This window comes from Hyaena hyaena, unplaced genomic scaffold (assembly GCF_003009895.1).
Source record: "Hyaena hyaena isolate Hyena2069 unplaced genomic scaffold, ASM300989v1 scaffold_245, whole genome shotgun sequence".
NCBI classification, from domain to species: Eukaryota; Metazoa; Chordata; class Mammalia; order Carnivora; family Hyaenidae; genus Hyaena; species Hyaena hyaena.
In genome coordinates this window covers 1,202,161-1,216,793 of record NW_024080878.1, presented here as the reverse complement: position 1 = coordinate 1,216,793, position 14,633 = coordinate 1,202,161, and the positions used below count along the sequence as shown (strand labels likewise).

The following is a 14,633-nucleotide window of genomic DNA, read 5'->3' as shown; positions in this document are numbered from 1 at the left end:
CTTAGCCACCCAGGTGCCCCAAATGATGTTTATAGTAAAAAATTCTAACAAAGCACAAAAGCATGAAGAGTAAAGTAGGAGCACTTGGGTGGCTCAGTCGGTTAGGCATCCAACTCTTGATATTGGCTCAGGTTGTCATCTTGGTGTCATGAGGTCATAAGATCCATGCTGAGCATGGAACCTGCTTTGTATTCTTTCTCTCTCCTTTTCTTTCTCTGCCCCTCCCTGCTCAGGCTTCTGTGCTCCTTCTCCCTCCCTCCTTCTCTCCATCTCTCCTTCTCTCTAAATAAACATTGAAAAAAACCTTCTTTTTAAAAAAAGAATAAAGTAAAAATTACTTTGAATTTTGTCACCCAGAGATAACTACTTATAACATTTTGGTGGACATTCTGGGGTATCTTTACACTACTAGAAGAAATTTGAGACAGAACTAGGGAAATTCACCAGGCCTGTGCAAGGGTGCATCATCATCATTAGGGTAGTGGGGCAAGCTTGATTTTTAAAAGGGACTTTCACCAGAGGGATGGAGATTATACATTTCCTGGATCCCTAAATCAGAATTCATCAGTAGCTGCCTCATCTTGTGACATCAGAAGTCTGTGAAAAAACCCTTTGTTTCTTTTTATACCAACACATGAGCTCAGCTATCCCTGAGCAAGGGAAAGTGCTGAGCTGCCTTTGTGAGGCATTCTTTGTCCCGTGCTTCTCTTTTGGGTTCCATTGTGTTGAGTCCAGGAAGGAGGCAGTTCGTCCATAGTTATGTCAGGGGAAGCAGGGAGAGGATATTAGAGTAAAGGCCAGGGGGTGTGACTTCTTTCTGTCTTGGGTCCTTCTTTTTTTCCTGCTGTTTTTTGTTTGTTTTTTCCTTTCTCAGGATACTTCTTCAATAGCTTTTTCCCAGTAATGTGTGTGTGTTGAGCTCCCCTTCAGTGAATAACATGAAGATAGACTAGAGGGGAGACTGGTTGTGATTTATTGTTGGGAACTCAGGGTGGGAAAGAACATTGTGACCTCGTGGAGGAAAAGATTTGGAAGACTTTTTGGTATTTAGGGGATCCATGTGATTACTACTGCCAAACAGCTAAGTCTGCTCTTGTTGGGAGAGCAGGTTAATTAACTGAGGAAAACTGATCATGTGGGTTCAGTGCCTCTTCTGGGCTACTTTTTGTCCCCCACGCTGTTTTGTAGGACTTGTCCTTTTGGCTGAGGAAAGGGGTACATGAGAAGTTTGAGGTAGGCTTGCAAATTGCTTCTGTTTGAGGAAACAATGTGAGGCTGTTGTATGAGCTTAGTATTTGAATGACCCCCTATTTCACTTTGCCTTCTCAATCCCTACCTCCTTCAGCCTAACACTGCAAAGAATGGCTATAGTGGTGTCTACTCAGAGGCTCCTATCTAATTTAACCCATCTCTGAAGTGTGCCTGAGTTGTATTCTCCCCTGTAGCTACCTCCTACCAGGAGTGTATCTATAATATATAGATACATTTGGAGTTCATAAAATTCTTTACAGACATTCTATATTTGGCTCACAACAGTGGAAGAAAAGCCAACCAAGCATTGTTGAGTGGATGCAGTTATTTTTAGATGCTTCTGTGTTTCCAGTTGGACAAAGTGTTTTGTTTTGTTTTTGTTTTTTTTTTTATAAAAGGAGGAGAACCAGTGGGGTAAATGATTGCATTGTGTGCCTCTGGTGGGTCACAGAGCTTTGTTCTGTTAGTTGTGTGGATGGGACTTAAGAGGCAGGTGATCTCAAACTGGATTTAATTGTCTTTACTGTCTGTTTTAATGGCTTGATGTGAAAACATAATTTTAAGTAAATCTTTTTTAAAAATGTTTTATTTATTTATTTTTTTGAGAGAGGGAGAGACAGAGCATGAGTGGGGAAGGGGCAGAGAGAGAAGGAGACAAGGAATCTGAAGTGGGCTCCGAGCTCTGAGCTGTCAACACAGAGCCCAACGCGGGACTCAAACTGGTAAACCACAAGATCATGACCTGAGCTGCAGTTGGATACTTAACCAACTGAGCCACCTAGTAGTCCGTGTAATTTTAAAATCTTAAAGGCAAAAACAAAAAGTTAAATTTTAGGTGTTAAGCGTTTATTGCCCTTTTTTCTAGGCAGGGCTCAAACTTATTATTCAGTGGAGGAATTCCAGAAAGTGAATTTTAAAGTGGTTCTTCTAATCTTTGTGTCTTAGATAAGAGAAAGTTCTCTCTCTCTTTTTAAAATTTATTTATTTTGAAAGAGACAGAGCAAGCGGAGAGGGGCAGGGAGAGGGAGGGAGAGTCACAAGCAGGAGAATCACACATCAGTGTGGAACCTGACAAAAAATTTGAACGCATTAACTGTGAGATCATGACCTGAGCTGAAACCAAGAGTCCAGACGCTTATTGACTGAGCCATCCAGGGACCCAGAAATTCTCCTTTTTGATTACAGATTGGTAAATTGGATAGTTTCATGCACGCAGCAAATGTTTATGCACGGACAGGTTAAAACATGCAGTTTTAGTAGATTGAGAGTTTGTGGAATAGTTATATTTAGCTAGACTTATGTCACCCTTCTGCCTCTTCTTTTAGGACACAAGACTTACTGGTACAGGGAAAAATAGAAGGATCAGTGGATCAACATTTTGATATACTATAGATATACCACCCTAAAAGGGACTATTTAATAATGAGCCTGGAAAAATTGCTTGTCTGTAAGGGGACAAAATAAAAAAGGATCCCTACATTCCTCCATAACAAAAATCAACTTGACATGGATTAAGAAGTTATACATGTCACAAGCAAAAAAAGGTGTACAGGATGGTTTAGTGTTAATCTGGCTGTATTTCAGGGATGAAATGCAAGAAAAAATTCCACACTGTCCCGTCATCTTGGCCCCTCCTGCACCATCCATAAAAGATTGAAGGGAGCCTGGGTGGCTCATTTGGTTGAGTGTCTGACTCTTAACTTCGACTCAGGTCATGATCCGAGGGTTGTGAGATTAAGCCCCTCATTGGGTTCTGCATTGAGTCTGGAGCCTGCTTGAGATTCTTTCTCTCCCTTTCTGTCCCTCTCCCTCTCAAAAGATAAAAATTAAAAAAGTAAAAAACAAAGATTGATAAATTTGATTTTTTAAATTAAGAGAAAGACATCTTAAAAAGATATGATAAAAACCAGAAGATACATGTAACACATATAACCTACAAAGAGTTAGCGTTAGGAGATTGTAAAGAACTTGTACAAACCAGTAAGGTGATAAGCAACCCAGTAGAAAAATGTGCTAAAGACACAAACAGGTATTGCACAAAAAAATATACATTTTTTTCACTAGCAACCAGAAGTGTAAATTAAATGCACCCAAATCAATGGCAAAATTAAGAAATATGATGATACCAAATTTTGGAACAATTTGGATCAGTAGGATCACTTTAGATTGCTGGTAAAAATGTAAATTGTTATAACCACTTTGGACACAGCTAGGCCTTATAGGGTATTTTTTTTTTTTTTTTTACATAGTAATTGCCAACATTTATTGAGTACTTATTATGTATCAGGCACTATGAAAGTTGCTTGACTGAATTCTTTTTTTCCTTCTTAGAACAAGCCTAAGATGTATATACTATTATGTCAATTTTTCTTTTTTTGTTTGTTTATTCATTCATTTATTTATTTTTCTTTCATAGTTGATTGTCAAGTTCGTTTCCATATAACACCCAGAGCTCATCCCCACAAGTGCCCTCCTCCATGCCCATCACCCCCCTTCCCTCTCCCCCACCCCCATCAGCCCTCAGTTTGTTCTCAGTATTCAAGAGTCTCTCATCATTTGCCCCCCTCCCTCTCCACAACTGTTTTTCCCCTTCTCCTCCCCTATGGTCCTCCATTAAGTTTCTCCTAATCTACCTATAAGTGAAAACAATGATACCTGTCTTTCTCTGCCTGACTTACTTCGCTCAGCATAACACCCTCAAATTCCATCTGCGTTGCTACAAATGTAGGCCTTATCTTATAAAGTTGAACATTTGCATAGCTTACAACACAGCAGTTGCACTCCTAGGATACACCCAAGAGAGGATCTTACATGTGTGTCCAAAAAAACGTATAAAAATATCAAAGCAATAAACAGGAAAAACTTAAATGCCCTTCAGTGGGAAAATTGATAAATAAGTTGTGTTATATCCACATAGTGTGGAATATTATACAAGAGTGAAAGTGAGTAACATATAGCTACATATAACAAAATGGCTGAGTTTTAGTGACCTACTGTTGAGTGAAGAAAAGTAGTATCATAACACTGCCTAAGGAATGGTAATCTTTTCATAAATTTAAAAAATAAGCAAAAACTTAAAGGCATACATGCATGTGATAAATTATAAAACAGAAGGCAAAAAGATAATAGAGAGTTCTGGATAGCGTTTACCTGGGGAATGGGGATGTGTAGGTTGGGGGATGGTTTTGGGGAGGAACAGATAGGTAGATAAAGTATTGGTAATGTTCTAGTTGTTGGATTGGGCAGGAAAAAATGTCTTTAAGATTATCCCCAGAAAGTTTTCAGTTTTTGTTTCATTCCTAATAACAGTGAATGAGATGTTTGTTTCCTATTAATGTGACTGGCATTGGATAGTATAAATCTTGTAAATCTTTGCCAGCACAGAAGGTAAAAAATATTTTGTTTGTATTTCTTAGATTACTAGCAAAATTGAACATCTTTTTATGTATTTGATGTTAATCAGCTGAAAGTTCTGTGTTTGCCTTCCATAACCAATTCCTGCTTTTCTGTTGGGTGAATTTATTTTTATCTCAATGATTTCTTTTGCTATTAACCTTTGACATGTTATATATAACAATTACTATTTCTTAGATTGTTTATCTTTTAATTTTTTAATGGCAGTATTTACCTTTATGGTTTTTAGATTTATATAAGGGTTAGAAAGCCCAACTCCACCTTAATATAGTAATCTTTTATAGTTTCTTTTAATGCTTTTGTGGGTTTATTTAATTTTTTAAACTTGTTTTATGGAAAATGTTGAACACATGTAAGAGTAAAGAGACTAGCATCCATTGTTTTATGATAATCATCAACTCACGGCCACTTTTCTTTCTCTACCCTCCTCCTTCCCACTCATCTTACTGGATTATTTCGAAACAAATCTAACAGCATTATTATGTTATTCAAATATATTCAGTATGTATCTCTAAAAGATACTCTTTTTAAGAAAATAAGGTGGCTTTATTTTTTTATTATTATTTTAAAATATTTATTTTTGAGAGGGAGAGAAAGAGACAGAGCATGAGTGGAAAAGGGTCAGAGAGAGAGGGAAACACAGAATCTGAAGCAGGCTCCTCTGACAGCCCAGAGTCTGACACGGTTCGAGCTCATAAACTGCGAGATCATGACCTGAGCCGAAGTTGGACACTTAACCGACTGAGCCACCCAGGCCCCCCTGTTTTTTATATTTAAAGCTTCAATCTTAAGTTTATTTTTGAGTATGGTATTCTGTTTTAACATATCTAAACATACAGCCATTGTCCCCAAAACATTCATTCAGCAATCCATCCACAATACATGGGTGTGTTCAAGACTCTCCTTTTCCAACAGATTACTGTTTTATGTTTATGTTAGAATCCAGTAAGGTAAGTGTTTTCTTAAAATTTTCTTAGCTGTTTTATTCTTTCTGGCAAAATTCACAATCAATTCATCAGAGACTCCTTTCAAAAAAAATCTGGGATTTTGAAAAAAATTACATTAAATTTACAAATAAGTAGGGGCATTATTAGCATCTTTTCAAAATGGAATTTTCCTATCTAGTGATATTGTTTTCTGTGATACTCATTTATTGAGGTTTTTATTCCACAGTGATAATAACAGTGTTAATTGGCATTTGTTATATATTATGGACCTAGCACATAAATCTTGATATTTATTGTCTCATAAGTCCCAAACTTATGGCATAGGTAATATTATCATTTCTGTTATATGAAGAAAGCAGAAATACTCGTAAGCATTTAATCACTGCAATGAAGGGAATGATAGTTGTCTTGGCTAGACAGGTTCACGGTTATAAATATATACATACTTTTAATGTTTTTTTATTTCTGAGAGAGCGTGTCTGTGTGAGAGCACCAGCAGGTGAAGAGCTGAGAGAGGGGGAGAGAGGATTCAAAACGGGCTCTTTGCTGACAGCAGCCTGATGTGGGGGCTCAAACTCATGAACTGCGAGATCATGACCTGAGCTGAAGTCAGACGCTCAACCAACAGCCACCTAGGCATCCCAAGATAAATATTTTTTAAAAAGCCTTTTCTAACTTATATCTACAAAGAAATTCCAACAAGAACAGGAACTATAAAATATTTAAGTTAAATTGAACAGGAAATGTGTAAGACCTCTAAGGAGAAGAGTGGATGGTTAAGAGCTTTAGTGTATGTCTGAAGTCAGGCTAGAGGAGTTTAGATCCTACTTCTACTACTTGTTAGCTATATGACTTTGGACAGGTTGCTTAACCTCTCTATGTCAGTTTTGTATATAAAATAAGGATAGATGGATATTGCCAAATTGTTCTTTGTTAATCCAGATTGCCTACCTTAGTAGCATTGTATGTGAGCGCTGTCTCTGTAGATCCTCTCAAAAGCAACCTTAAAGCCAGAAGGAATCACAGAAATCAGTAAGTCCAGCCACCAAATCTTACAAATTAGGACTAAGGCTCAGAAAAGGATAATGGTATGGTCAAAGTCATATAGGGAGATAGTGATGGACTGAGATATGGAACCTAGAGTTTTGACTCATTCTTGGTGTTCTGTTTACTATAAGAATTCAACAGACATTTTATGAGCATTTACTATATGTGTGGATTTTGTGCTAGATGCTCAACATCTGTGTCCTCACAGAATCCTTACCACTTTCTAAGATAAGTGTTTTTAATCTCTTTATAACATTTTATAACTGAGGAGACAGAATCAGAAGATTAAGTAACTTTCCCTAGAAAGTGGCAGGGGAAGATTGAAACTTAGGTCTATTTCTTTCCCGAGCCCCATCTTCTTTATATCATATCTCATATATGCCTATTTCAAATATTTCCTCTTCTCTCTCCTGTTCATTATCCTTTCTAAAGCTTCTTCTTAATGCTCTGGAGTTGTTCACACTCATCCTGTTTTGACTGGCAGGCTAACCTCTGCTTTGTGGACATTGACAACCACTTCATTGAGCTGCCAGAGGACCTGCCTCAGTTTCCCAACAAATTGGAGTTTGTCCAGGAAGTCTCTGAGATTCTCATGGCATTTGGCATTCCCCCTGAAGGGAACCTTCATTGCAGCGAGAGTGCCTCCAAGCTGAAGAGGCTTCGGGCCTCTGAGCTTGTCTCTGACAAGAGGAATGGGAACATCGCAGGTTCCCCTTTGCATTCCTACGATCTCCTCAAGGAGAATGAAACTATTGCCCGGCTGCAAGCCTTGGTTAAGAGGACTGGGGTGAGCTTGGAAAAGGTAAGATGCTGTATATGAGTTTGTGACAAGCTTGGTCTGTGCTAGGGGGCTGTCCTGCTGAAATAAAGCGTGAGATGAGAAATCACCTAGTTCAGGGCAAGGCTTATTAGTGAGCAGTGAAAGAAGGCTTTTGTGTGGGCAACTCTGGATTCAGTTCTGGCATATATTAGTAAATGCTGTTTAAATTTGGGAGGCTTCTCACCTGGACATCAAGGAGAACCTACTGTCATTCCTTGTGAACACTACAGCAGAGTGACTTGGAGGGATGACAGTGTGTTCAGACCTCTTTAAAATCCATTGCCCTGTGAATTTCATGGCAACCTACAGCATACAGGGCAGGTATTGTTAACTCTCTTTTATAGCTCAAGAAACCAAGGCTTAGAGAGCCTTAGTGGCCTAAGATTAAATGCCTAATAAGTGACTGAGCTGAGGCTAGATCCTGGTCCCCTTGATGAGGTTTTGTGGTGATGGGGCATTTGTGGGGTCCAGAGCTGACAACCAAGAAAGAATTCTTGAAGGCATCTTTGGTGCAAAATGGTGATTTTGTTAAAGCACAGGGACAGGACCTGTGGACAGGAATTACTGCACTGGGGTCATGATGGGTAACTCATTATATATATCCTCAGGTTGGGAGGAAGTCAGGGTTAGAGTAAGTCTCTAAGGAATTTTGCAAGCAAGGTTTCCAGGACCTTGAGGACCTAGCTGTTGCGAGGGAAACACCATTTATTACTGTTTAATACAACCTCAGTCATGAGACTCTTCAGATGTATATTGAGGGTCAAAAGCTTAGAGTATGATTGCCAACATGTATCTTGGGGCAGTTGAGATAAAAGAAGTAGACTTACAGGATCCTTGAGGTTGGGATATTGTTAAGCTAAGGTTCTCTTTTACCCCCAGCAGAGTGTCATCCTTGAGGCAGCAGAGCTCTTAGAGGGAGATCACTCTGATGGTCTCAAGGACTTGTCAGTGGGCTGTAGGAAGTAAGGGAATTTAATTTTTCATTTGCCTTAGTTTCCCACATTACCACAGCAAGGACTTAAAACCCTTTCCTTTGTTCTTGGGTAGCCAGGAGTGCCTGAGGAATATCACACATATTCCATCTTGTGTGTGTGCGTGTGTGTGTGTGTGTGTGTGTGTGTGTGTGTGTGTGGCGGGGGTGGGGTGGGGGGGAGGGTTCCAGCCTGTATTTTGCTGTCATCTTGCCCCACGCTCCCTCATCATATCCCCCCTGAACAATTTTGACCCTTAAATCTTAAGGTTTTGACCCTTAAGATTGCTGAAGGTGGAAAGTCTCATCCTCTCTAGCTTCTACCTGCTGAGTAGGGGCGTAGAGTTGTCCCTCCCTATATGGGTCCATATTGGTCAGTTGGGAGAACGTTTAGGGAGGGTTACAAAAACATAGAGGCAGCTGAATCCAACATGGGCAACATGTATGAACCTCCTTGAGTAGAAAGGAGCATCTGTTGGCTTGAAGTTATTGCAGTGATGGAGTCTCGGCACCAGGCAGAGAGGCATGGGAGAAAATAGCAAAACATAATTAGAATAACTAGAAAGATGAGCCCAAATGAAAGTTCTTTGGTAGCAGACAAAAGTCCTCCAGTTCAAGAGTTTAACCAATCATTAAACGAAAGAGAGGGATTGTTTAAAGCACCAATTAGAGTATTCATGTCAGTTAGAAATCCAGAAATATTTTTGTGATAATCTGGAATGTATACACAGCATTTTGTTTTTATGAGAATATAAGTTCTACCTTGTGCAGCAGTTAAAACATCTAAATGCTGTTCTATTTTGTAGAACTGTTTTATGCATTTGAGTTATTTTAGTATTTAATATAATGTTATTTTGAGAGTCATTTAAGGCCTTAACTGTGTAACAGGTGGTATATAGCCATCCTATAGACTCTGTTTTGTTTAGTAAGCAATTAGGTGATTAATAAGAGGTACTTTTATAGAAACAAAAATACAGGTTAATGGTTAAAGCAGATTACAAACCCAGTGTCTACTAGTGCTGCCAGTGAGATTTTTAGATGTCAGGCTTAAAGCACCCTCAGATGGGTGTGGGAACAGGCAGCAGTAATCAGGTTGGTCTTTCTGGTTTGTAACTCAGATGTCTGTGGTGATTCTTACAATGGCTCATTGTAAGAAGGAATTGTTAGTGGAAATTGGGGAAAGGAGAATGAAAAAGAAAGGTACAACCATCACAAGAGAAGTTTGAGATCTTCCACAGGGTCACAGAAATAAGAAGGCACATTAGTTTCCTTTCTGATTTCCTATAAAGGAGGTACAGGTTTTGTTTAGATATGGGAGCCCATGAAGAATGCCCTTCTAGTTTTACTGAGGTGAGAATACATAATGTGACCCAGTAGGGGCCTTTTCATTTTGGAATTAAGTCTCCTGCTGTATTAGACTTTTAATCCTTTAACTAAACCAGGTCTTTTGGGTTTATATGGGGTGGGTTTCTAGTAGCTGTCAGATTGGGTTTGGAAAGGATATGATTTGCATATTTAGAGATTTATGAATTAACCTGCCTCAAGTGAATAATGTAGTAAAGCACTATATTCTTTATCTATTGATAAGTTTATAGTGAGAAAAGCCTTTTTATATACAGTTGTTCAGGGAATCCATCCCATTTTCCAGTTGTTTAAATAATATGTTCATGGGGTCATTATTCCCACAGAATGACAAGCAAGGAGATTGTCCATACCTGTGCTATTGTGACAATTTTTTGAAGTTTACCTAAAGTTGTCTAGTTTAGGCAAACAGCCAACATTTAAAGACAGAACTAGAATTTAACATCTATAATGGTGCATTATTGAGACACTGATTTGTTTCTAAAAACCCTCATTTCCAGAGACACCCAAATCAAGACTGATTTCTTTGTAGTACAAGTCCAGTTTTAACAAACTTGACCTAATTCTTTACATAAACTCAGCAAGAATAGCAATTGATCATAAGGATCTTTAAGGTTTGCTTTGCTGGAACCTTTTATAAGAAATCACCAGATTGAACTTTTAGTAGTCTCTCCAGGCCAGAAGCCAAGTGAAGTACTTGCCATCAGACATGCGTGCAGTACCTGTAGATTTGGGCAAATTACTCTTCACGAGGTTCTCAAGATATCCTGAGATTCCTGCACCTGCCAGGAAGTGACATTCTTTACTCAGCTGGTAAGGCTGCTGGGAACTCTGTAAGCAAGGTCAAGCCAACATTTCCAAGGAGCTTTATGATTCCATTTCATAAGGTCAATCTTAGTTCCTTAAAGCTGTAGGGTCCTATCTGAATCTATGCATGTCATTCAAATAGGACATTCTAGTTAAAACCTTGGTAAGATAACCAGTATTTCCAGAGGTGTCATGTTACAAGATGAAGAGATTTCTATTGAATTTATGTAAACAGTTGTAATTGCCATGAAAGAAAGAATACATTCTCAGAGTTTTTGAATTTCAGAGGGTTTAGGTAGAGAGAAAAGATAAATGCTTCTGTTTACAAATGAATACTTTATGTCACCTCTGTATATTATATCTCAAGAGAAAGTTTACTTAATCTGGAAGAGCAAGCATTAGAGAACCAGCAAGATTTCAAACAAGAGTCACAAAAAATTTAATCTTCCTCAGTTTATTTAGCCCCATGTTCCTAATTATTGTTCAGTTTGAATACAGTTTTTTAGTTCTGGAAATCTTAACCCATGTTAGTATTAGTCTTAAAGATGTCAAATATTTGTCCTAAAAGTCCTTTTTATGATTGCTCTTGAAGATGAAATATGTTTTGTTGAGAGAATAAGAGCAATTATAAATGACAAAGTCTCAGAAATGGACATTGTTAAAGATATGATGAGAGTTCATTATGATGCAGTTAACAAGGAAATTCAGTTATTTCTGTGACACATTTCAATAATCAGAATATCAAGTGATAAAGCATTAAAACTTTAGGAATTTCATATATATTTAAGTAGTTATAGCATTTACCCATGCAATATAGCCTAAGGTTTACCATTATTTGACAGTGCTTTTCCAAGTAACTTAGCATACCAAATAAAAAGGACTAATTTTATTTTATTTTTTAAAATGTTTTCTTTTTTTAAAATGTTTTATTTATTTTTGAGAGAGAGAGAGACAGCGTGAGCAGGGGAAGATCAGAGAGAGAGGGAGACACAGATTCTGAAGCAGGCTCCAGGGTCTGAGCTAGCTGTCAGCACAGAGCCCAATGAGGGGTTCGAACCCATGAACCATAAGATCATGACCTGAGCCAAAGTTGGACGCTTAACCGACTGAGCCACCCAGACACGCCAAAAAGGACTAATTTTAGGTCAAAGAGACTTCATTTACCCTTTAAATCCTGGGAAGTTTGTTAAAACTTCAGAAAGTTATAAAGCATGTCCTAAATAGTATTAAAGATCATTACAAATCTTACTTCTTTACCCAAGGTGGCATAAGAGATCCTAAAGACAAATATGTAGTGTTATATAGTTGTTAGCAAAACTTAGCTTCTTTAACATTGAGAAATTAAGTAATCAAAGGTCTGATAAAGATGAAATCTAATGTAACCTTTGTTTACATTTTTTTTTTTTTGGTGTCTATTTTTTATTGAGACAGAAACAGAGCATGAGCAGGGGAGGGGCAGAGAGAGAGGGAGACACAGAATCTGAAGCAGGCTTCAGCCTCTGAGCTGTCAGCATAGAGTCCAACATGGGGCTGGAACCCACAAACCATGAGATCATGATCTGAGCCGAAGTCGGATCCTTAACTGACTGAGCCACCCAGGCGCCCCTGTTTACATTTTCTTAATAAGAGCAGATCAACAATCCAAGAAAACTTTGTCTTTTGTAAAGAGAGAAAAGCAGAATTTCAGCCTTATACCAGTGTACTTTAAAAAGATTTTTGGGGCACCTGGGTGGCTTAGTTGGTTAAGCATCCGACTTTCGCTTAGGTCATGATCTCGCGGTTCATGGGTTCGGGCCCCGCGTTGGCCTCTGTGCTGACTGCCAGCTCAGATCCTGGAGCCTGTTTCAGAGTCTGTATTTCCCTCTCTTTCTGACTCTCCCCTGCTCACGCTGTCTCTCTCTCTCTCTCCTAGAAATCAATAAAAAAAATACTAAAAAAAAAAAAAAAGATTAAAAAAAACTTTTTTTTAATGTTTGTTTATTTTTGAGAGAGAGAGCAAGCGAGCAAGCACGAGTAGGGGGAAGAGAGAATCCAAAGCAGACTCCAGGCTCCTAGCTGTCAGCACCCAGCCAGATGCAGGGCTTGAACCCATGAACCGTGAGACCATGACCTTAGCCAAAGGCGGACGCTCAACTGATTGAGCCACCTGGCACCCCTCAGTGTACTTTTTTTTTTTTTCTTAAAATGTTTTATTTATTTCTAGGAGAGAGAGCGTGAGCAGGGGAGGGTCAGAGAGAGAGGGAGACACAGACTCTGAAACAGGCTCCAGGCTCTGAGCTGGCAGTCAGCACAGAGCCCGACGCGGGGCCCGAACCCACGAACCGTGAGATCATGACCTGAGCGAAAGTCGGACGCTTAACCGACTAAGCCACCCGGGCGCCCCTCCCTCAGTGTACTTTTAAAATACATTCATCTCAACCTTAGTCTATCCTGACCACACATAAAATTCCTTTTCAAAGATTTCCCTTCATGAACCTTTTACAACTTTACTTTGCCTTCAGATTTTGTCCCAAGGCATTTCTCTCCAACCGGTCTCATATAGGACAAAATTTCTTTCTTTTTACCTTCAACGAAAAGTACAATTCCATTCCATCTATCTTTGTTAACGTATCTCCTAGTTTCCTACATACAGAGTTGCTTTCCTTATTTCCATCAGTCTTAAGTATACTTAACGGAATTTTAACTCCTAGAAACCTTAGTCTCCAATGAAAATTTAGTAACCAAACATAAACTATTCCATGAGTTTTCTAGAGGGCAAATTCATGGTCAGTTAAGCACAAAGCATGTTTTCCAATAGACACAAATAGCCTTAGTTTCTCTGCAATAAGAAGTTAAAAGCACAAACCTATGTTCACTAATCAAAGTTTAGCACTCTATCCAATTTGGAAAAGAACTAGATGTCTAATTAATTTAATCTCATTTATTGTGCAAGCAAAACTTTAAAGTTTCAGGTTACCAAAGACTTTGAAAGCTATCTTAACAATTACCCATGAAACAGACAAAATCAACCGTCATTTTACGTTATCTTTTTGCTCACAAATTGCAACAGAGATAACATGAACTTATTGGACCTTTAGTAAATCTTGGTAGAATAAAAATTTCATATTTAATGCTGATAACTCCAAAGACAGGTCTATCCTAATTAAACCAGCAAACTTAAATTAGTTTAAACACTGAATTGTTTCCCCTGTGTCTACTTAAGAGAATGAGCATCACAGGGCGCCTGGGTTGGTTAGTGGGTTAAGTGTCCAACTTTGGCTCAGGTCATGATCTCATGTTTCACGGGTTTGAGCCCTTTGTCGGGCTCTGTGCCGACAGCTCAGAGCCTGGAGTGTGCTTTGGATTCTGTCTCTCCTTCTCTCTCTGTTCCTCCCCTGCATGCACTCTGTCTCTTTCTCTCAAAAATAATAAACATTAAAATTTTTTTTAAAAAAAGAGGGAGAAATAGTGTCCCCTTTGTCAGGGATGACCTGTGTTTCCTCCAGCAACCTGTTCTATTAGGAGGAGGCCTGTTTAGACAGTTATCATCCAGTGTATCAGGAGGGAGTTTACTGGTCTGGTTACTGACCAGACACGTTCCGTAAGGGGCTCTTGGGTCCAGGTAGAGCCATGAAGGCCTGGACCTAGGGTACTTCCATCCATTTGCCCTGTTTACTAAGGCAGTGTTATAGGAGACCAGTCCTTTTCTATATTTTGTAAGCCAGATTATTTCCAGTGGGTTAAAAAGCATCCCGAGAGAGGCCTTGGGGACTAAGGAGAAGCACCTCTGCTCCTCCTAGATGGCTAAGTAGAAAGAGAGAGGAGTAGAGAGAAGATCCATTACCCCTGTGAATTCCCCCGACTCTGGGGTGGTGTCCCATGTACAGGATATGTCAGAGGTTCCTGGTGTCAAAGCAACCCCAGGTGTACCTCGAACAAAATCACTATGACCACCAAGCAACCAATTAAGGGCTCCTGAAGGGGGGTTGCTTGCGTCCGCCCGCTTCTGCATTGCATCCTAGGCTACAGATGGATG

At 39.1% G+C, this 14,633-nt stretch overlaps 1 protein-coding gene across 1 annotated transcript in view; it reads left to right on the top strand.

Moving 5' to 3' along the window:
- Positions 1-14,633, top strand: part of DENND5A (DENN domain containing 5A) — a 112,772-nt gene that overhangs the window by 54,474 nt on the left and 43,665 nt on the right. The window contains exon 6 of the mRNA XM_039244588.1: positions 7,144-7,461. Coding sequence (XP_039100519.1) covers positions 7,144-7,461 — 318 coding nt within the window. The remainder of the gene's footprint in view (positions 1-7,143; positions 7,462-14,633) is intronic.